Source organism: Miscanthus floridulus, chromosome 1 (assembly GCF_019320115.1).
Source record: "Miscanthus floridulus cultivar M001 chromosome 1, ASM1932011v1, whole genome shotgun sequence".
Classification (NCBI taxonomy): domain Eukaryota; kingdom Viridiplantae; phylum Streptophyta; class Magnoliopsida; order Poales; family Poaceae; genus Miscanthus; species Miscanthus floridulus.
The window spans coordinates 181,418,340-181,439,860 of NC_089580.1; the positions used below are offsets into that span (position 1 = coordinate 181,418,340).

The 21,521-nt window shown below is 43.9% G+C and overlaps 4 protein-coding genes across 9 annotated transcripts; 1 reads left to right on the top strand and 3 right to left on the bottom strand.

The window, feature by feature from the left end:
• Positions 1–526: 526 nt before the first annotated feature.
• Positions 527–4,894, bottom strand: LOC136550247 (heparanase-like protein 2). Of its 2 annotated transcripts, none has more exons than XM_066541758.1 (10): positions 4,558–4,894; positions 3,998–4,247; positions 3,874–3,910; positions 3,535–3,715; positions 2,935–3,083; positions 2,525–2,758; positions 1,615–1,804; positions 1,389–1,514; positions 1,201–1,300; positions 527–963 (listed from the first exon to the last, which is right to left on the bottom strand). In XM_066541758.1, the coding sequence occupies exons 2-10, from the start codon at positions 4,226–4,228 to the stop codon at positions 574–576; spliced, it is 1,638 nt and encodes a 545-aa protein (XP_066397855.1). In that variant the 5' UTR covers positions 4,229–4,247; positions 4,558–4,894; the 3' UTR covers positions 527–573. The 2 variants fall into 2 exon arrangements, with proteins under 2 accessions (XP_066397855.1, XP_066397847.1); XM_066541750.1 differs by having other exon boundaries at positions 4,542–4,893.
• A 1,525-nt stretch (positions 4,895–6,419) lies between these two features.
• Positions 6,420–9,410, bottom strand: LOC136504276 (pentatricopeptide repeat-containing protein At3g29290-like). Its single transcript, XM_066499146.1, has 2 exons — positions 7,645–9,410; positions 6,420–6,772 (listed from the first exon to the last, which is right to left on the bottom strand). Exons 1-2 carry the CDS (start codon positions 9,223–9,225, stop codon positions 6,608–6,610), a joined length of 1,746 nt encoding a protein of 581 aa, XP_066355243.1. The 5' UTR covers positions 9,226–9,410; the 3' UTR covers positions 6,420–6,607.
• A 907-nt stretch (positions 9,411–10,317) lies between these two features.
• On the top strand, positions 10,318–13,109 carry LOC136550273 (remorin-like). 4 transcript variants are annotated; one of them, XM_066541795.1, is made up of 6 exons: positions 10,318–10,581; positions 10,875–10,954; positions 11,686–11,931; positions 12,039–12,366; positions 12,438–12,486; positions 12,709–13,109. In XM_066541795.1, the coding sequence occupies exons 1-6, from the start codon at positions 10,556–10,558 to the stop codon at positions 12,898–12,900; spliced, it is 921 nt and encodes a 306-aa protein (XP_066397892.1). In that variant the 5' UTR covers positions 10,318–10,555; the 3' UTR covers positions 12,901–13,109. The 4 variants fall into 4 exon arrangements, with proteins under 4 accessions (XP_066397892.1, XP_066397883.1, XP_066397909.1 ...); XM_066541786.1 differs by having other exon boundaries at positions 10,333–10,581; positions 12,438–12,519; positions 12,709–13,103; XM_066541812.1 differs by having other exon boundaries at positions 10,336–10,590; positions 12,438–12,519; positions 12,709–13,101.
• A 63-nt stretch (positions 13,110–13,172) lies between these two features.
• On the bottom strand, positions 13,173–17,924 carry LOC136550261 (uncharacterized). Of its 2 annotated transcripts, none has more exons than XM_066541769.1 (3): positions 17,719–17,924; positions 16,373–16,449; positions 13,173–16,001 (listed from the first exon to the last, which is right to left on the bottom strand). In XM_066541769.1, the coding sequence occupies exon 3, from the start codon at positions 15,925–15,927 to the stop codon at positions 13,588–13,590; it is 2,340 nt and encodes a 779-aa protein (XP_066397866.1). In that variant the 5' UTR covers positions 15,928–16,001; positions 16,373–16,449; positions 17,719–17,924; the 3' UTR covers positions 13,173–13,587. The 2 variants fall into 2 exon arrangements, with proteins under 2 accessions (XP_066397866.1, XP_066397874.1); XM_066541777.1 differs by having other exon boundaries at positions 13,173–16,060.
• Between the last annotated feature and the right edge of the window lie 3,597 nt (positions 17,925–21,521).

Here is a 21,521-nt window from a genome sequence, read left to right on the forward strand (position 1 = left end):
ACTTCCTCTGTTTTAAACAAAAGCGTTTGGCCCCTTGACTAAATTTAACCAAGTATTGCGGTCACCAGGTTTGTTTGGATGGCGTACGCAGGTTGCCTAGCCGCAACTTCTGGGTGCTCCATTGCTCAGACAGCCGTTTGCTTCGCGACCAAACTTCGGGCAAGCCAACCTCTGGCGCTCAAAACAAGCGCCGCACTTGTGGTGCAGCCGGTGTCTGTGCCGTGTCTATCTCTGGAATCAAATCATACAGAGCCTTAAGTTTTTTTTCGTGGGGATTACTGTAGTCAGAAGGCGTTTGGGCAGTGCAAATGCGAGAGAGAGAATCTGAGGTCCTGAGCAGGCTAGTCGAAATGGAAGCCCAGCACTGAAACGGACTCTATGGGCTTTAACCCACGCCAGTTTATCGGCTGTGGCTTGAGGTCTCAGTATCACAATTCACAGTGTGGCTTCCTCCTCACACAACAATGCTTTGCCGTTTTTATCCCCACGTCATATGATTTCTTTCACAAAATAGGCCGATGGAACATTTCAAGGCATACTGCAGCAAAAATATTTATTTCAAGAGCTCATGTGTCAAGAACAAGCCTTGGCCTCAAACTTGGGTAGAACTACGAAGGCGATGGATGTTGGTGCTAGGTGTACCGGCGAATCAACGGCAACGAGCACCGGATCCATAGCTGGAATGCTGCCAGCATCTCCAAGTTCTAACGGGACCCCGTTGAGCAGCATCGTCTTGCTCTGGAGATCACCGTCCTTGGCGGTCAGATGGTACTCCTCCCTCCTCTTGGTGTTGCTTGGTGGTTTCCTTGCCAGCCATGAGACTGCTTTCTTGAGCCTGTGTGTGAAAGAACTGCGCTTCTCAAAGTCAGGTCTTTTACCGAGGCTGACGTTGATGTCATTCAGGAGAGTGACGTTGTATCCAGTAGTATTGCTTAGGTTGATCAACAGAAGCGTGATGCCTTGCTGCATTTTGAAGCAATCATGTTCAGAATGGGTAATCTAACAAACATAATTCAATCTCTCTCTTGATCGTGTTCTCAGCCAACAGAGTGGTCATTTGTAGACACATGGTTCACTAATCCACAAAATTATCATATCAATCAAAATTTAGTAACATAAGATTAAATCTTCCTAACTGCCCTGGTAATTCTGTTGAAAAAGAAACAGCCGATTTACAAAAGGGAGGGTGCAAGCCCATACCTGTTGTTTCCTACAATGAGCATAAGCACGTATTTGACGTGGTGCATTGATATCAACTGAAAGAACTCCATTGCCCATAAGCCGATGCCATAGTAGAGCACTGATAAAGTGGTCAAAATATATATCAAATCACGGTCTATAATCACCGATATAATTCATTTTATAGAATTTCATAACTCTAGCCTTGCCTGTAGTAATCAGGATTTGGCAGAAAAGTTTCTGTGTCAAGCAGTCCATAGTTGCCACCGATGAGAGTCTGCCTGCAGAACACTTTTGTGTTGTACTGAGATGCCATCCCAAGCTGATCTAGATACCTGCATTCATAAAAAGAGAAGTCCATCACAAACTCACACAACATACTCGACCCCAGCATCAGAGTTACTCATGTCACGCATGAAAAAAAAGAGAACTGACCAGATGCTGTTGATGAATGTATTTGACACCAGTAGACCACCATTGTTGAATACACCGCCACTTTCACTGACCCAAGCAGAAGCCCATGTTCCATGCCTTTGGATGGTAAGTTGCATGTCTCTGTAAGTATCTTCAGCACGATCTAAGTACTTTGGGTCTAAGATCTTCCTTATAAGATGAACATCATTCCCTGATAATGAAGTGTCATTGTTGATGCATGTTGTGTATTGATTACATAAATTGGCATTGCTAATGATAAAATGGATATGCCTGGTTAACATAGAAGCATATATATATATATATATATATATATTCTGACTCGATAAAAGTGATTAATACTACATCTCCTAAGAAAGGCCTTGCTATTTAAGAGAAAATTTTGAAAGGGTAGTTTATACATTTTATCTGATATGCATGATTCCTTCACTCTTTACATTAATTTATATAAAAAAAGAAGCAATCAAATTAAAACAATGTACCTTTGAAATAACAGAACCGTCAAATAACTTGTCCTTTGGCATCAAATCAAATTATGGTGCACTTACTTATTTAGAAGGATCGAAATTTTAAACGGCTGATGGTTTCTACGGCTGATAAGCCGGCTGATGCTGATTTGTTGTGAGAAAAAAAACATTGTACCATCGCTGATAAGCCGGGCTGATAAGTTCAAGCGAACAGGGAGGTGAGAGTTCAGACTAAGAAAGCATTTGTATCATAATGGACTATTAGAAGGTACAGTTCAGACTACAACTGTTCAGCCATTTATTCAGATTCCTTGAGGATAAGCTTAGAGTAGTTGTACCTACGTAAGCATTTGTATCATCATGGAATTTTAGTAGGTGCAATCGTTTTGAAACAATGAAACAGGATTACTCGGACGAGATTACAGTCAAAACAATAAATCACATACCTCCACCAAGATTGTATACATGGTGAGATAGGGCATTAACAACACCATGACCTGAAGTCTCAAGTAGCTGAGAATACCACTGTTGATCAAAGAACCCTCCCGGGGCTAACAGGAGTGGCTGGGACAGTGGTGCCTTATACAATTGCCGAAGGATGGATTTAAATTCAATTACATCCTTTCCGTAAAGTTTAGCATCAACTTTCGCTCCGATTCCATGCCCACTCAGCTCATTGCCTGACAAAACAAGAGCCTGTGTAAAAATGTAGTTTTCAAACAAACTGGCTGACCCCTTATTTCATTTTTTTTTGAGAGGGACACCCCTTATTTCATGCATCATAAACTTGGAGAACTTCTATCTTGGAATATAAGGAGTGACACAGAATGTTTCAGTAGCGAAAAGATAGTATTACCAAATTCCCAAGAGCTAACTGGGTATCCCTTTGAGATTGTGTATTTTATAAAATCATATGCATTTGTGGAGTTCCATTTGCCTGCCCAGATGGAACGCCGGACATTATACCTCCCATAGAGTGCATTCACACCAAATGTGACAATTGCTCTGCACATAGATGTTGCTCACCCATTAGTTACTTGCACTTAGCATGCAGAAACCTCATATATAAGATAAACAGACAAGTGGGAGTTGAAACATTTTTCCAATCCATATAAAAAAGACTGAAAATTCAATTTATATGCAGATGCCTGTGTACAAACATGTGATGCACATGCAGTTACATTGAGAGGTTGAACTTATCACATCCTACATATGTGCTAACAATCTGTATTCCTAAAGATATGTAGAAATGGATAGCTTTTAGTTATTTTTCTCAATAACCATCTGAACCAACAAAATCATAGACTGTCAAAACCCAAAACACATAATTGGACATGTCCTATAACAAGTTTTGGAATATGTGAGTTGAAACGTGTTAACATCTGCAAAAGTTATGCTGGCTAATTTAAGTTCTCACAGTAGCGGTAACAACAAAGCTTAAAATTAGAAGTCTCACCCTGTTCTCTGAAATAGATCATTCAGTTTGTCCCACCTATCCATACCGAGGCAACCAGCTGAGAAACCAAACAAGCCATTGGATACATTTGTGAATGGGGAGCATGGACTTTCTGTTCCCACATCATAAACAACTCGGTCTTGCAAGGAGCCTCCCAGCCTAATCCTCAAATGGTCAAATGCTGCAGATACAATTAACAATTTTTATTAAAAAAAAAGACTGTCTGAGACATGGAACAAATTAGCCAACAATCTACCAGCCTACTAGGTCCTTGTATAAAGTCACGAGGGATGAAAAATATGAAACCGGCAACCACTGAATGTAACTCAAAGGGCCTACCTTGAATGGCTTCAGCAAGAAATGGGTGATCCAAATCCTGAATGGACAGCATGAAAAGTTAGTCCAAACAGCATTGTGTAGCCCACCAATAACAAGAGAAGAAAAACAACTATAAAGCACATACCAGATTAAGAATTGACGCCTGGCCCCATGGACACTGATTGTAGTTGCACTTCTCCGGAGGCCACCAATCAATTGTAGCACAGACGTAGTTGTCATCCGTGGCAGCAATCCTACTGGAGCCTTTAACTATAACCGTCGCCTCCTCCGGCTGCTGAGCCGAAGCCCAACGGGGAGCATGCAGACAGATGAGCGCAAGCAGCAGCAGCAGCAGCAGCCTCAGCCTCAGCTCCATGTTTGGTTTCCTACCTTACCTAGAAGGCAAAATCACAACCCAGACGTGTGTCATGATCTCCTTCAGCACACTATTTCCGCTGGAACAAATTCTTGGAACATTACGACTAGTAGGAGCGAAAAGAGAGAGGAATTAAATTTGCAGCTCGAAGTTCGTCCGGAACTCTTCGAATTCAGCAACCGAACACCACATATATTCTTGGAAATGAATGCAAACCAGGCCAACGATTCAGAACAGCAACAGCACACGAGCAACATGCATATGCCAAGAAAAGACGCCATTGTTGAACCGGAGAAGGAAGCGGAGAGTTCACCTCTCCCGAGCAGGACCTGGCACCCGCCGGAGAAGGAAGCGCAGGTTTCAGCGCTCCCCTCGCACGCCGATCCCGCCGACGCAGGACGCCAGTCCTCGCTCCCGGTCCCGACCGAGCCGCGTACTGGAGAGTAGAGCCCGGGAGCTTCGCCCGTCGGCTCCGCGGATCCGGACTCCGGAGGCGTATACTGGGAGCTCAGGCCACCGATCCCCGGGGGCTCCAACCGACCCCAGACGTCGGCTGCCTTTTGGGATGCCGTCGGTGCCTCTGCCGCTGCTACGCGGCAGTAGAACACCGCAAAGCGGCTGGTTGCCTCGTCGAATCGCGGATGCGGAGCAACGTGGCCACGTGACGGCAGCACGGGAGAGTATACCTACCGGCTCGGGCTCTGTAGCCGTTTTCCGAAAAAAAAAATCTCTGTAACCGAGCGGTGATTTGTTCGATTCAGCTTCAGGTGGTCCGGTCCGTCCGTTGGTTCGTTTCGTCTCGATGCCAACGATTTCGTCGCCAAGAAACTCATACGCTGAAACTGGCTGGACGGCATCATGTAGGAGGAGCAGTAGCTGTGAAGTTTGAGAATGAGAATTTTAGTGCGAGTGATGCAGATGCACAACCCGCTCTGCAGAAAACAGAGATAGATGTCTGGCTGTACTTGTGGGAATAGGTGGAAATTAGGTGAACGTGAGAGCAGCCCGACAGTGACACTGTGACCACTGCCCATTGGGGGTTTGTGTGTTCACTGTAGACTAGAGGTTGCTTACTGCCCTGTTCGCTTGTCTTAAATTTGACTTGTTTTTTTAGCCGGAACAGTGTTTTTCTCTCACAATAATTCAGCCGGAACAGTATTTTTCAGCCAGTTTCAGCCAAAATTCAAACCAGCGAACGGGATTTGATGGTTGGTTGTCTCGTGTCCCGGCTCAATGACTTGTTTATCCTGTCGCCGTACAAGGTGGTTTTGCTCCACCATGATCGTTGTGCAAACCTGAATCCGTTGGCTCGTAGGTAACCACGACCCAGGTGCGTGCGTCAGAAAGCAGTTGAGGGTGCCTTCCTGTTGCTTCAGCTTCAGTCCAAGAATCCAGCTTGCCGCCGCGTGCACCAAGGTAACGTTAGGTATAAATATAAGGCGTTTAGTTAACGAATTTTGAGAACTTGACTACTGTAGCACTTTCGTTTTTATTTGGTACTTAGTGTTCAATCATGGACTAATTAGGCTCAAACGTTCGTCTCACAATTTCCAATCAAACTGTGCAATCAGTTTTTTTTTTCGTCTACATTTAATACTCCATACACGTATCGCAAGATTCGATGGGATGGCTACTGTAACACTTTGGGAACTAAACAAGCACTAAATAAATGTTTAAGTTTGGAGGAAACAAATCAACTACCGGAACTCAGGTTCGGTTTGTATAGACCATCAGCTATTTCTTACTTTTTCTGGCAATACCTCCGATCCGGACTTTAAAACCTCGGCATCGTGGCTAGTTTGGATGTGTGTCTGTCCACTATGCTCCTTTCAAGGAAACTTCAAGCGAAGCTCGTGCAAGGCGCCAAGGCCGTACACCCACCCTCTGGGGAAGGCGCCGTACAAACCATCTGAAGACAACTGTACGAGCCTGAGCAAAATCCGCGAAAGACCGAGGTGAACCACCGGAGGACCAGCACTCCAGCAGACGCGCGCAATTCCTAAGTATCAGTGGTTCCACGAGCGCGCACCAGCCGCTACAGAAAAGCCAAGCCCGTCGACCCCAAGTCCGCACGGTTCATCTTGGCCGCCAGCCGCCGGGCACCGGCGCCGGCGGCATCCACGGTGGAACGGGACCCCGTCATCGTTGGCAAGGGGCAGCAGGATGTCAGTGAGGAGAAACATATGCAGAATCTGTGCACCGGCACTGCCAGCTTCCGCTCGACCCATTGTCGTGGTACCTATACAATATCCTTTGCGGACAAGTTGAAATGTTGAGTGCCTATACAGTGTCCAGCTCAACAATTATGCTCTACCACCTTTGATCCTGTATACAAGCGCGTTCGCGCATTTCATAGGGCTGTGTTTCATGGGGCTAGTCCTAGTCCGTAGCAATGTGCTGAAGCATGAACGCCCTCGTCTTGCCATCCGGTACGAGCCCAATGCTCCGCATCTTGGCGTACACCCTGTTGGCCAGCCCGATCTTGCCTCGCAAACACAGCCCATGGATGACCGCATTGTAGATCGAAGAGTCTGGAGCCACCTCCTGCAGGCAGTTCAAAAAATTTATTAGATCACTAGGGCATTCATGAATGAATGAAACATGAAACCTGGATTTGAAAGCACCAAGACTGCAACCAGGTTCGACGGAATGATTCAGTAAACTAGTATAGTATGATGTTCTGCAAGTTCAGCATCCATAAACCATAATGCACCGCGTGCTGATACTTTGTAGCGTTCTTAATGCTCAGTAGTTTAACATCCATAATGTTCTGCAGGCCCAACATCCATAATATAATCCATACTTTATACTAATACGATGTTGCTCCAGCGTTCTTAATGCTCACTAGTTTAGACAGCCATTGTCCTTGATGTTCAAATAATGGATAGGGTCAGAACAATGAGCAATTTTCTGTAAATCTTCTCTTTTCCTCCCCAAATATAGATAAATGGAACCATATGAACATTGTTTTTGAGGCTAAAGAATGCATACACCAAATAACTGGATCACAAAATTAACCATGTGGTTCGAAATGAATATCACTAGTGTCAAGAACAGAAATCTAATGGAAGCTACACATTGCTAATTCTTCAAATTCAGGTGCAGTTATGCACAAGAAGGCATTTGTTCAAATTCAGGTGCAGTTGTGCACAAGAAGCCATTCGAATGACCAAGAAAAACTGGAAAAGAAACCATGTCTAAGAGGGATTTTCATCTTCGTGTCCAGCCATAGTGTTGGTACTAACCATAGAAGATTGCTAAATAATTAAGCAACAATAAACGTAGCATTGAAGAACCAAAGTCAGAGTGCCACCCGTCCAATCCTTTGGTACGAGAGCAGTACAAAAACCCACATCTAAGCAAATGGGAATTCAAGACTTGAACATAGATAAAATAATGACAAAAGGAAGTATTACCTCTAATATATCCTCCACTTCAGTCCAAAGAGATCCCCAGATGGAAGCTCGTATAACAGATAAATGTGTGAATGTGTCTGGCAAACACCTTTGATTAATCATGCGCTGGTACACTTTAAGAGCAACTTTTGGCTCGCTAGCAACCTCACAAGCACCTATCACATGATTGTAAGATACCACTGATATTTTCAGTCCACTTTTTTCCATCATCCACAACAGCTGCAAACCATGTTCCCATTGACCAAGCTTTTCGCAAGACATCAAAGCAATGTTGTAGAGATGATCATTTAAGAGCGTCGGATGCTTGGCTTTGATTCCTTGGAAAAGCTCTAGGCAGTCCCAGCATCGCCCATACCTGTATAATCCCGACAACAGTGCACTCCATGTATATTGATCAGGCTTAAGGCCTGATTTTTTCAGAAGACGGTACATCCTAAAGGCGAGTTCATCTTGACCAGCCTTCCCTAGTGAGTTGATAATTGAATTGAACAAAATTAAACTGGGTTTCATGCCAGCACTCAGCATTCTACTAAATGTGGACAGTGCAAACTCCCACTTCCCTTCTTTAGTGCAGGAAGCAATGATAGCCTTCATTATATCCTCGCTCGGATCTAGTCCGCTCTGGAGCATTTCCTGATATGCGACAATTGCTAACTCAGACTGTCCACATTGCACGAATATGCTGACTAACAAATCATATGTCAGCAAAGTCCCACTCAAAGAATTCTCCTCTAGCCTTCTCCATAGTCTCTCCACAAGCATCCATTCTTTTGCTCTTCCACACACAGATATCATTATATTATAAACAATCACATCAATGATTTTCTTTGAATCTTCCTCCTCCTCAATCTTATTGAACATTTCCAATGCAGAAACATAACCCTGATTGCTCGCAACAGCCTTGAGTATCAAGGTATACGTTTGCCCTGTTGCCATTCCTTTCCCCTTCATGAACTCAAACAACCTCATTGCATCCGCCAATGAACTTCTCCGCACATAGCAAGCTAACAGGGAGTTGCAGGCACGTGCGCTTGGCTGCAGCCCAGATGCGCGCATTGAATCAAACAGCTCAGTGGCACTCCTGACCTTGTTGTTTTGGCTGAGCTTTATCAACCTTCTGGACAGCGTCGCCTCGTCCCTCTCCTCCAAGAAGTGCAGCCTCGACGCCCCATGCTCAGATTTCCTGTCCGGCTCCGACGCCATCGCCGGTGGAGCACTTCTTGCGCCCACCTCCTCCTGAAAAACGGTCGGCCTCGTCGGACGCCGACGCGGCCCGCGCCTCTTGCCACCATCATGGCCATCAGCGTGCCGTTCACCATCGACGGCCCAAAACCCAACGCCGACGTCCTCCTTCCCGTCGACCTCCGAATCAAGTAAGCATGGAGCCGCCCTACAAACGCAAGCTCCGACCGTAACCATGGCGGCGCTTAGACCTTGTGCCAGGCGGGCGTCGCCACTGATCTGGCCTCCGCTTCGCGGACGGAATTTTGTGCCATCACCACCGCATCCCTTGCCGCGCGGGGGCAGCTCTTGGCCGAAGGAGCCGTAGCTCGTGCTGCAGCCGCTCCAAACTGTAGCCATGGCCGCCGCGAATGGTAACGAAATCCAGATATTTCATCAACACGCGGAGGCTCTCTTCGCTAATCTGGGAGAGGAACCAATCCAAAAAACGGAGAATCGACGGAATTGGGTGGAAAATTACACTCCCAGATGGATTGGAGAGGTGGGGAGTAACCGTGAGTAGAGAGGAGGCAGGCAGTGGGAGAGGAGCAGTGTGGTGTGTGGATGAGGGGATTAGGGCGGATGTATTAAATAAATGGGCCTTCTTATTAGCGGGCCTGAATATTTGGTTTAGCCCAACGAAAATCCTAGTCCGTCCAGACTCCAAATCGGCCCAGTAGTTTCAACCCAGTTTTGATGGGTTTAATAATTTATTTTTTTCGGGTAAAAAAAGGTTAGTGTAGCATTTCGACGTAGTGTAAGACTGATCGGTGATACAACCATGTCAGCCTTGTGGCTTGGCAATATGAACTATGGATCCTCGGCTGTAAATGACGCCTGATTCTGAGTGACGATCTGTGAGCACTGAAACGACAAAAATAACCGATGCGTTGTGGGCTTACATTGCCACTATTATCTGTCTCATCTATTTGACCTGCTAGTTACTTCTGCGAGAACAAAATCTTGGAGTAGTAAATCAGTATCTCTTGTGTTAGGAACAAAGATAAACCCATCCTCTTTCCAGGGCACTAAGATGGCATAAAGTGGCTTCTTTAATTTCAAAAGGCCACCTACCAGAGGCTGCCACCATCACAGGACAGATTCAGCACTAATATGTGATAACTGATAAAGCACACCGTTGTTCCTTCATTAGCCCAAGAGGACAGAGGGCAGTGAATCTGAAATTCCAGCGAACGAGTACTTTGAACTTCGAACATTGCACTGACATCTGTAACTGATGAGCAAAGCTGGAATGATTCCTTGCTAGCTATGTTCATAGTACAGGAACCTCGAATAGTTACCAAACGTAGCCCCCTCGAAGATGCCGATTCGTGCCGACAAAAGTTATCCTCTGAATGTCACAAAGGAATTAGGCACACTCCATCAGGCATCAGCTAGCTGTCTTGAGAATTGAGCCAGCACCGGAGGCGGTACAACGGAGGGAAGAATATCACGCGCTGGATTCTTGAAGGCTTACATAGGGGTAAAGCGATCCCATTCCCATTTCCACTCCTATTGTCTGCCTCCAAGACAACAGTTTTGCTTGCACTCTCCTGCCTTTGGTTCACCGCCTCTATATGCAATGCAAGCAAGCAGTTTTAAATACGAGGCTCTCGCTTGTCACTGAAGCTGCGACTTCTTGTGCCTTGGAACCTGCCATTGGGGCTTCTCTACAAATACGTTGCGCGCCATGGACGGCGACTCGAAGAAGCTGAGGTAAAACAGGTGCACGCAGCAGGACCCGGACCTCGATCTGCTGAAGGGTTTGATCTTTCATCTGTTTGGCTGGCTTCGGATTGTTTTCTCTTTTTTTATTTATCTCATATTGTACCTTGGGCCTGGTGGCTCTTAAATCTCCCTCCTTAAAAAGTTGAGGTGAAAACGGTTATTTTGGCTAATAAAGAGCGGAAAGTTCAGGTGGCGCGTTTTGGGGATTTAGAATGGGAAGGGCCTTGCATTCTTGTGATCATCAGGTCCGATCAGATTCAGATTTCACAGTTATTTTGCAGGGTTCGGTTTTCTGGAGTAGGAAAGGGAGGTAGAGGTGGACGCCAGACTTCAGCCATAGAAAGCACGCCTATTGGAAGAGGTAACTAACTGATCAATCAATACGCGATGATTTGGTTTTCACAAACATGAAAAGCACGGAGTTGCACACCACAACTCGTGCTATTGTTTGTTTTCTGATCACTCTGTGTTGAGTTGTAGTTTGGGCAATGGCTGATAGGAGTCTGGTTGCAGAAACTCTAGTGTTACTGAGCTTTTAAATGCTTAATGCTGGGTGTTGTTAAACGCAAACACTAAATTTGACGGACAGGGGAGTGTTCTCCCTGGAACTCTAAAAAAAAGCACACAGATTATTTCGGTTTTGAAGGTACCTTGATGGACCAAAAATGTTATAATTTTATTTTACAGAAGGTAGCAGTTGTAAACTTGTAATTATGTCAAGCACTATCCAATTTTTTTTTTACTTCTATTGTTGTTTTTGAGACTGATAAGATCATAGTGCTATCTCGTTATGATCAGCGTTATAAAAATTAGAAGGTAAATCGTGGAGCATTAAAAAATCCAGAAGTTCTGAATTAGAAGGAAAAAACACTCTTCACATGGATGTGTAGAATGCAACTAAGTTTTCCCCATTTTCTGACAGTGTTTTTTTTTTAAAAAAAAAACTGTTATTGAAACGATTCATTTTCTTGAAAGAAACAAAACCATCCAACTGAAACGACAATATCTAACAAAATTTATCAATACAAGATGGTCAGAATCCTACCGGCAGTTTCGGGAAAACAATCTGACAAATTGGTTTGTGACGTCCAGCGGAAATGAACAGCAGTGGAGAATATGATGCTGCATTCGCAGCCACAATTGCAGCGGCAGCATTTGCAATCGCTGCCAGTGAAGAGAAGCTTGCAACTCAGAAGAAGTCTGTCCCCATTGAGGAGGTGCCCCCAGCCCTGTCGCCAGTCAAGAGAGGTGAAAGCACCAAAAAACCTGCTGGAGGCAACAAAATCGCAAGATGGTTTAGCGGCAAAGAGCCTCTAGAACACGACGATGACGGTCCAGGTAGTGTAAAAATTGTTCTACCTTACTCGGTTACTCCCATTCTTTTGCTACCTGTACTATATAGCCTGCAAATCTCTTTGTGACAATGCTGAATGAAATATCCTTAGTTAACGTATCGGTGAGGAGGCCACTGAAACCAGCACCTGGAATGCCTGAGGATATGCCTGCAGATCACAAGGTGGCACCCAAGATACTTGAAACTTCTCTGAGTGTGAAGAAGGGTTCAGGATCCTCCAGCAAGTCAGCAGACAGGAAAGGAAGCAAGAAGTTTGAGCAAGAACAGGCTGTTCAGAAAGCGCCCTCGGCCGTCAGGCCAGCCACATCATATCATTCTAGATGGAATGGAGAAGACGCAGCAGGAGTAACTGCTATTGGCGGCACGGGATCTAAGGCTGATGAATGGGAGAAGGCAAAGCTTGCAAGAGTTAAAGAGGAGTGAGTATGATTTATTTTAGATTCTGAAGGTCATTTGATTGAAGTTATGCTGATATGGACTTCAAATTTAGGTATGAAAAGATGATGGAGACCATAGCTGAATGGGAAACTGAGAAGAAGGTGAAGGCGAGACGCCAAAAAGAAAAGAAAGAGGTTTTAATTTTGTTAGTTCATTCATAGTTTAAAGAACACTGCACTATTAATTCAATATTTCCTTCGTCGAAAGCATCTGTGGTACAAGCCCCAAACCCAAAAAATGATAATGCTAGGAATTCATCATGATAAATAATTGATTAAACCACATTGTTTGAGGAGACCTGAGCTGAGCTTCTTAACTTGCAGACTGAGCTGGACAGAAAGAGAGCAAAAGCACTAGAAGAATACAACCAGGAGATGACAAGGATCAGCAAAATTGCTGGAGGAGCAAGGTCAATGGCAGAGGAACGAAAATACAACGATGAGAATAAGATCAAAGAGAAGGCGCGCAAGATACGATCCACAGGAAAGCCTTCCCACACATGTGCTTGCTTTTGAGAATAGTTTAATACGCTGAAATTTGGAACCAAATGAAAGACGTGTGATTTGAACAGTTGGAAAAGGCACACAATAGTGACGTGCTGTATTGTACTATATATGTATTTGGCTTTGACAAGTTATGAGTGTAGAGTTGTATCCAACACGCAACATATTGACGCATTCCACTGAAAGCAACATCAACATATTTAAAGGATGTGGAGTTAAGAAATAAAAAAAGCCATGCATCAACATTGAAGATGAAGCATGGAGTAGGAACTGCCCCAAGAACAATGAGAAATGAGTACATATATTCATCAGAAAGAACAGAATTTAGGATTCTCATAGCAGAGTGTTTGATATACAAACAATACTACCACCACGGTGAAAACCAAATCAGAGGTAGGTGCAGCAAAACCAACTCTTTGAATATTGCATTTAGGAAACCCAAGCCGAACAAAAGCACAATTGGTTTTACAGTGTCTCATTTGATTTACAGTGAAGTAGACTTCAAAGCACTCCTTCCGTTGAACACATTACTATATACTGACTGTAAACCTTTTTCCGCAACTGTCGTCGTTCTACAGGAGAAAATTTGTTGTATAAACTGAACAAAATCCTTCCAATCAGATCCGACTCTGGAACCAAATAAAAGAGGAGACCCAAACACGAGTGCAAAGATTGAAACCTTTCAGAGGCCTGCAAATTCTATCCAGTTTCCTCAGGTCCATTTCCCTCATCATCAGGAATTGAATCTTGTGAATTACCAGCTTGTGCTGTGGATGATGTGGGTTTGCCATCCTGGAGAGAAATCACTGTTTCAAAAGCACCAACTAAAGCTTTTACCTTGCTTTTCCTGGACTCAACTAGCTTGCTTGCAGTTTCTTCAATTACATTATTGAACAATCCTTGTGCATCTTTCTTCTCCTGTGCATCTTGATGTCGCAGTTTCACACCAGGAGATTCCACATCAGTAGGAACAGCATTACTGGTGCTGTTCCTTCTGTAAATCCTTCTAGCTGGTTGGCTTTCACGATTTGAAGCTTCATTTGCAGACTTTCTTCTAAATTTCAGTCTCCTTGGGCCAATGATGTCTGGTGGGAGTTCTACAATTTTACCCCTCTTAAACTTCAATTTATAAGGTGTGAGACTAGCATCATCCAATTCAAGTGCTGAGGTTCTTCTTGATCTTTGGCCACCAGACTTCAGAGATTCATCCCTATTTTTGTTGATTGTTGTCTCCTCATCCTCTGTACCAGATTCATCTGATTCACTTAATTCAAAATCATACTCTTCATAAAATTCATTATCCGATAGTTCTTCTGGTGACTGATGAGTAATAAATATCCTTGATTTCAGTCCGCCCTGTTCAGAGGTATTTTCATTACTGATACTTGCTAACTCATCACCAGCAAAAACACTTGGTTCAATTAGCATGGACTTAGGCTCTTCAAGAAGTCCACCATCTGATGAAGTTTCTGAAATTGATTGGCAGTGAGAAGCACTGTTGTTCATCCTACTGTCAAAAACTTCACCAGCCGTATCATTCTCTGCTGCATTTCCAGAAGAAAGATCAAGACAAGACTCAGGCTCCTCATTATGTTTTTTGTCAACCACCAGTAGCCCTGGAGATCTTTCAAAATCTCCATGAAGTTCCATTTCTTCCTTACCTTCAGAGATCAGAGACTCCACAGACGCATTGACTTCAACTTGAACTTGATCATCCTCAATTTTTGAATTACTTTGAGTTGATATAAAGTCATACACATCTGCATTTTCCACAGTTGTTACTTGTTCTGGTAATTGACAAAGAGTTGCATAATCTATTTGGCTGTCATAATCCTTTGAAGCTTGATTATGAACAATATTATGCTCTGGTAGTTTATGTTCTAGATCAGATTCACCTAGGATAGCACTGAATTCCTTTTCATCTAATAATGATTGCTGCAGCTCAAGGGCAATGGTGCTTTCCAGGAGGGCTTCACCTACTAATACTTTGCTCTTTTCAGTTATTCCCATCCCATCGTCCTCTGAAATGGATTTACTTGTTTCTTCTGGTGCTGGTTGAGAATTGTCTACGTATTCTGTAATAGCTGAAGAGAGTTCAGCCAATGTTGAATCGATATAATACCCTGCAATTTGTGGATCATCTATTTGTACTTCCACAGAAGCAGTCAGCTTGGGTTCCAAAGAGAGGGGTGATCTGGGCATATCTGAGCCTTCCTTCCCATTTATATTTGAATTGCTTGACCTTTTAGGACTTTGTCCAGATTTAGCATGCATTCTAGTAATATTTGCTGCAACAGGTCCCTCCTGAGTATTTTTATGTTTTAAAAGTAGATGCTTGCTAGAAGCCTGAGATGCAAGAGGCCCCTGTTTAACTATGTTGAGCTTAGTGGTAGAAGAAGCTGGCCTCTTGTGCCATGATTGATTAGCCATTGTGACTCTATCCACATTTCTAGATTTCTCCAGCAAGGTCTTCTCTGGAAACTTTGATTTGGCAGGAAATATAGCCCCCTTGGCCGGCGTTGTTTCTTTTTTATCAATTTTTGGAACTCCATTTGAACGCCTTAGATTTGTTGGAGCCTTCTGTGCAACAATTGAATGCATCTTTCTTCCATCAGAGTTCAGAGATTTATGTTGAGATGGTGTAGCTGTCCTGGGAACCATATGCTCACTGGATGTAACACCTTTTCGATTTGCTGATGCTTTCTTGGGTGCAAAACGTTCAGCTTCACCCAGAGATATGCTCGACTTGGCTAGTGATACACTCCTATTTTTGACATCCTTGGACCTATCCAAGATAGCTGATCTGTGTAGTGTCAAATTATTCAGATGAGCAGGAAGTTTCTTTCTTCTTCCTCCAGAAAAACCCGGCTCCTCTTCTGAAGGATTTTTGTGTCCATACTTGCAAAAATCATGGCACGAGCCTCTAGTAGCTCTGAGATAATTTGGTACAGTCTTCTCATGCTTTTTTGACTCTAGAGATGAAACTGAAGTCGTAGGTGTGGTGCCACTAGGTGAACCTTTTTCCAAATCTTTGGACATTGAAGTCTTTCAGTAGCTGAGATGGTGCTGGTGTCAGATGAATTTTCTTCCTTCTGAACTCGATAGGTTTTAAGCTGTTGCAACAAAGGGCATTTGTTATTTCGAGACCTTTGCACAGCCACACACTAAGAATCTACAAAAAATAAAATAAAAGATGAATTTATACTGGTTCCAACCATCTTTGACAATCACTCAAACTTGAGCGAGATCAATAGGTCGCTAATGCTTCAATAGATTACTGAATAGTAAGTGGAGGATTCACACCACAAAACTAACTATTCAACCAAACAAAAATAAATCTTAGTTGCCTTAATAGTCTACTTCTGCCAAGTTGAAATGATACTTTACTTCTGCAGAGCTGAAGTCCTTGAATGAAAATTAAGAAAAAAATAAACCTAATTCAATAAATTAGAAAAAAAATATTTGCACATCATCAGAAGCATACCTCCTAAAACCAGGTACCGTGCTGTTCAATAAGCAATTGTTAAAGAGTGCTTTCAAATTCCATGTTGAGAAATTGGCCTGGATTTGAAAGGAAACAAAGTCATCAAGACAGCAATATTTCTTAGTCATCAGTCACATCACACATAAATTCAATATTAAAAAATAAAGTGCACATCATGACCAGTTTGCTTAACCAATAAAGTGCCCACCACCAACCATATTTACAGAATTTCTATAGAAAGAGGAGATAGAGGAGGGGATGAACATAAAGATCTGATAGGTTCCTCTCGATAGAAGCAATGGAGCAGCCAGAATGTGACAGAACACCAAATAAGAATTCAACTATCTGTGTCTAAACTAGGATTTCTAAATCAAGCTGCCCCTGTCATACTTGATTACTGTCCCTGTCATACTTGATTACTATAACAAATCCAAATACGTATTGGACAATACAAGAGCCACAAGCGACAAAAGATGCCCAATTCAAGAATTATGTATCTTATCGTAACTTGGATCGTTGTCCTACGAAAGAGCAGATTTGGCCACTCCACTACTAGTCAAGATGAAAATAGAGGAAGAGATCGGTCTAAAAAACTGTTTGAACTAAATATACGGTAATCCACCTGTACAAACACGAACAGAATTGGGCAGAGATCATATCGAAGATCCCACTCCTCCACAAATACGTCATCCAATTAACCTATCATTAAAGAAAAGCTATTTTTTCCTAGCCAAGCTGTCTAGAGTCTAGACCACACTGCTCCAGCATTGTCTTTCCAGCTCGAGATTGCAAGGACTTGAATGATGAGTAAAAGCGCGAGATAGTACCAACCAAAGTCCCCACGGAAAATACGTAAAAGAAAAACACCCGAACAAGGGGACCAGCGGCATTAATCTTAAAATGTGGCACACTTTCAATGGCAATTTGTCGTCCTTGAAAAGAAATTGTCGTCCTTGGAAAAGAAATCACTAACCGGAGGAACCGAATTCAGAAAGACCAAATCCAATTTTCAACGCGTATTACACCAAGCAGAATCGTTGTTAAGTTACAGAAATTTAACCAAAGACTGAAAGACCTATGCATCGTGCCAGCAGCCAGCGCAATTGCTAGGAAAACAAACTGAAATGAAAATATATATGGCGACGAGATTATTTGACATCAAAACTTCATCTTTCTTAGTCAAATTTACTCTTTTCAAACAAAGAACAGACACAGAACAACCCGAAGCGGCGTCCTAGTGAACCCCCAGCAACCAAACCACATCGCGGAACGCAGGGAAACCAGGCGAATCAAAAGCGATCACACAAAGCCTACCGGACCGGAGCGAGCAAGACCAGAGGTCATACCTTTTAGAGGAAGGCAGAGGCCCACGGCGGAGCCTGCCGCCCTCGCGGCCGCAGAGGCAAACGAAGCAGCGACGCGGTTGAGGAGAGGTAGCGGACAGCGGTGACGGAGGCGACGCGGTTCGCTGGGCAGGTAGGCAGCTGGCCGGCAGCGCCACCTTCTCTTCTCTGGAGGGGGGAGAGGAGGGGGAGGGGCAGTCGTGCGCGCAACAAAGAAGAAGGCGTAAACCGAAGGGTGCGGCGGTGGCCGTTTCTTTTGTTTCGGCTTTCCGCGTCTTGGCAGCGTTAAATTCTTCGTTTCGTAACGCCTGGATGTTGCCGTGCAGACTTGCGGCTTAGGCCTTTTTTTTCACAGCTCAGCTTCAGTTATTTGTGTGTGTGTGGTGTGTTTTAGCTTTACTAGCAGCTTTGATTATCATATTTGATAAAATAGCTTTACATTATAAATAAAAAAAATCAAATGACTATACTGCCCTTTTTTTTTCTTTTCTCTCTTTTTTTTTTGTTGTCAATCTTCCTAACGACAGTGGAGATGTCAGTGTTGGCTGTTGCAGCCCGCAGTCGGCCATTCGAGTGGAGATGCCAGCACCGCAACTAGCCGTCCCCGTTGAGGAGGAGGCACTGGGCACCAGCACTGCTGCCGGCAGAGTGGAGTGGAGGAGTTGCTACTGCCGGGCGCCAGCCATGCGGATGGGAACAGGGAGACACTGGCGCCTCCAACACTCGATGTAGATGAGGAGGATGAGGATGTGCAGCGAGTCCAACGACGCTCCGGCACCCGTCGGAGTGGAGAAGGAGGCGGATGTGTTGCGGCTCTCCGGTGACCTAGATGCATTTGCCTTGGCAATTTTCCGCCAATCAGGTGTTTTGGCCCCTGCCCCACACCTGTTTTTTTTGCACTATTCATTTTCCTCCTCCAGCTGCCCGCCGCCGTTCCGGCTTGTCCTCATTCTCGCCGTCGGCCACCGCCCCACCGTAGCCCCTAGGGTTCGTCGGCTCTTCCCCTCTCCACACCACCGCCATCTTCTCTAGCTCCGGCGAACTCGCCCTCCACCATCTTCTTCGACTCCGGCGAGCCTCCCCCTCCCCGACTTGGCTCGACCGCCCCTGCTACCGCCAGCTCCCCTAAGTCGTCCGGCCACCATCCCCACCGCTTGGCCAAGCTACCTCCCCCCGCCCGGGCCCTTCTATACCGCCGGAGTTGGAGAAGAAAGAGGGAGAGAGCTCGCCGGAACCCTAGCCACCGCACCGGAACTGTAGAAGAAGACGGCGTGCACATGAGGAGGAGGATGCCTACCTCTGCCGCCGTCATCTCCGCGAGCTCGGCCGCCACCGCCGTCGCCATCGCCGCTGGAGGGAAGGGATGGAGGAGCCACATGGGGCGCGCTAGGGCACGGGCGTCATGGGCGCTCCAAATCGGACGGCGAGCGACGACTGGTGCTCTGTTGGTGTTTATTAACGTGTCATTTGTTTTAAGTACTTAGCCACCTATCATAAACCTATACCTCCTAGCTTTACTAGGTTGTCATCCCTAGTGATGATGCTAGAGATATGTGTTGGTACTACATAGTATTACTAGAATTGCACTAAGCAATTCTTATTAATGCAAGTGACTAGAGAGAATATATATAAATATATGAATACAAAGTATCTGCAAGCGCACAGATAATATATCATTGTAGCATTTTATCCGAGAGTATTTCAGGTATCGTTATTTATATTTTTACCACAAGAAAGGTCTAGCATGGATATGTATTGATAACTTATACTATTGAAGGAGAAATAAAACATAGCCAATATTCTACTCACAACAGGGATAAGTCATAAGATAATAGATGTATAAATGATAAGTAATGACAATGATAAATCACTCAGAGCACTCCTTTCTATAGAATTAGCATGGTCAGATAAAATATTAGAGATATAATTTCTAAGTCATTCTTAATTACAAGTCAAAGCATACATTTGATTAGTGCAATTACACCTAGTAATCATAGCTAAGATCATCATCATATCTACACCTAAGGGATATTACTAAGAAAGATTGAGGGCAGAGCTCGTTCTACCTTCGTAATCGGACCCTACTTGCACCTATATTCGGGGAGTGGACTACTGTGGTAGAACCGTCTGAAATAACACGCTTTCGGAGGCGTTCGTCTTCCACTAGATACTAGAGGCGTTCGTCTTCCACTAGATACTAAGCACCTCGAAAGTGAGCTACATCAGTCAGTTCCGTCGAGCACACCCTAAGAGAGAACTCGAAACGATCCACGTTTTACATCCAGAATCCAATAATAAGTACGAGCTTACAATACTTAGTTCATTTCATACAATAAAAGTTCTTGGAAATTATTTATTATAATACCAGAGTTCAAAGTGTGATAATTGAATAGCGGAATGAAAATAAACATCTAGCGGAAATGATACAAGGATCCGTATGTGCCCACTAGAAGAATCCTCCACACAAGAGCTACTCCTCAAGCTACACCTACAACAGGGGTAAAATAACCCTGAGTACACAATATACTCGCAAGACTTACTCGACTAGTGAGAATAGTATCCCGACTCTCAAGGATATGATAGGCAATATGGGTTTGTTGTTTTCTTTTTGTTTGTGGAAAGCATTACTAATAGTTCATCCTTAGAGTCAAGTTTTATTACCAGTCATGATTACTTCATTAGCTAACCATTCTAGGTAAGCACATGTTCTACTTTTAAGGAAGGGTTAAGCAATCAGAACTATTTCACTATCTTTAATCTTTCAGCTCTTACTATGGTGCTGTACCATAGCCAAGTTATACTGTCTCACGAAAATGACGATTCGTGAACTAATGTATCCCAGCTAGGTACCCCGAAACACATGCCTCACTTATACCCCAGGTACAAACGAGACCAACCCATTTCACTATTGTCGAGGGGTCTAGGTCCCCGTCCAAACTTAGACTCCAAGCCCCCACACTTGAGACCCGGTCTCAGTATGGTGCTTAGACCTCTATCTTTCCTCGTCTCCAATCAGTCGGTCCGGGAAGAGCTGAAACCCACAATAAGAGCGTAACGAGCATTCTCACTCCCATAAGCAAGTATGTGCTCAGAATAATAAATTTGTGACTTGACTACCATCCACAGCAACGGACGGTCCTTAATCGATACGAACAGGGAAAACAGTGTAACCAAGTTAAGCTCCATTGGCCATAGGACACAACCTGTTACACCTAACAATACCCATACCATATCCCTGCCCTGTCTCCATTTTTTCTTTCATCTTTTTATTATGAGAGTAATAATAATCCTCTATTATGAGAAACGGTAGGTTACTCACGCTACCGATGATCTAAGCATAACATCTACTCGAACTTGCACTAGTAAGACTCTTAGGATAGGTATATCTATGTATGTGGTTTTCATAAAATTCTTGTAATATAAATGCACAACACATATATATATACGGTGAATTATAAAATAGAGGTTATGTATCGGGGCTTGCCTTAGGCCGACGCGATGTTAGCTGAGTCAGTCAGTGGCGTCTCCGGGACCTTCTCCTACATGAGAATCTCCTCATACTCCTTGACGATCTTCTCGAACTCGTGATCGCTGGTGGTCACGATTTCTACCAAATTATTCTCTACATGCATGCGATAATGATGCAACACTTAGTATTTAGGCAACAACTCTTAAACTAAGAATACGCATACTAAGCTACTAAGCTAGCTCTAATGACTAAGATATTAAGCTAACTATCATCTTTACCAAACAAAGTGTTGGGTTCAACTAACAAACACCTAGCTTTATAAATGAAGGATATATCT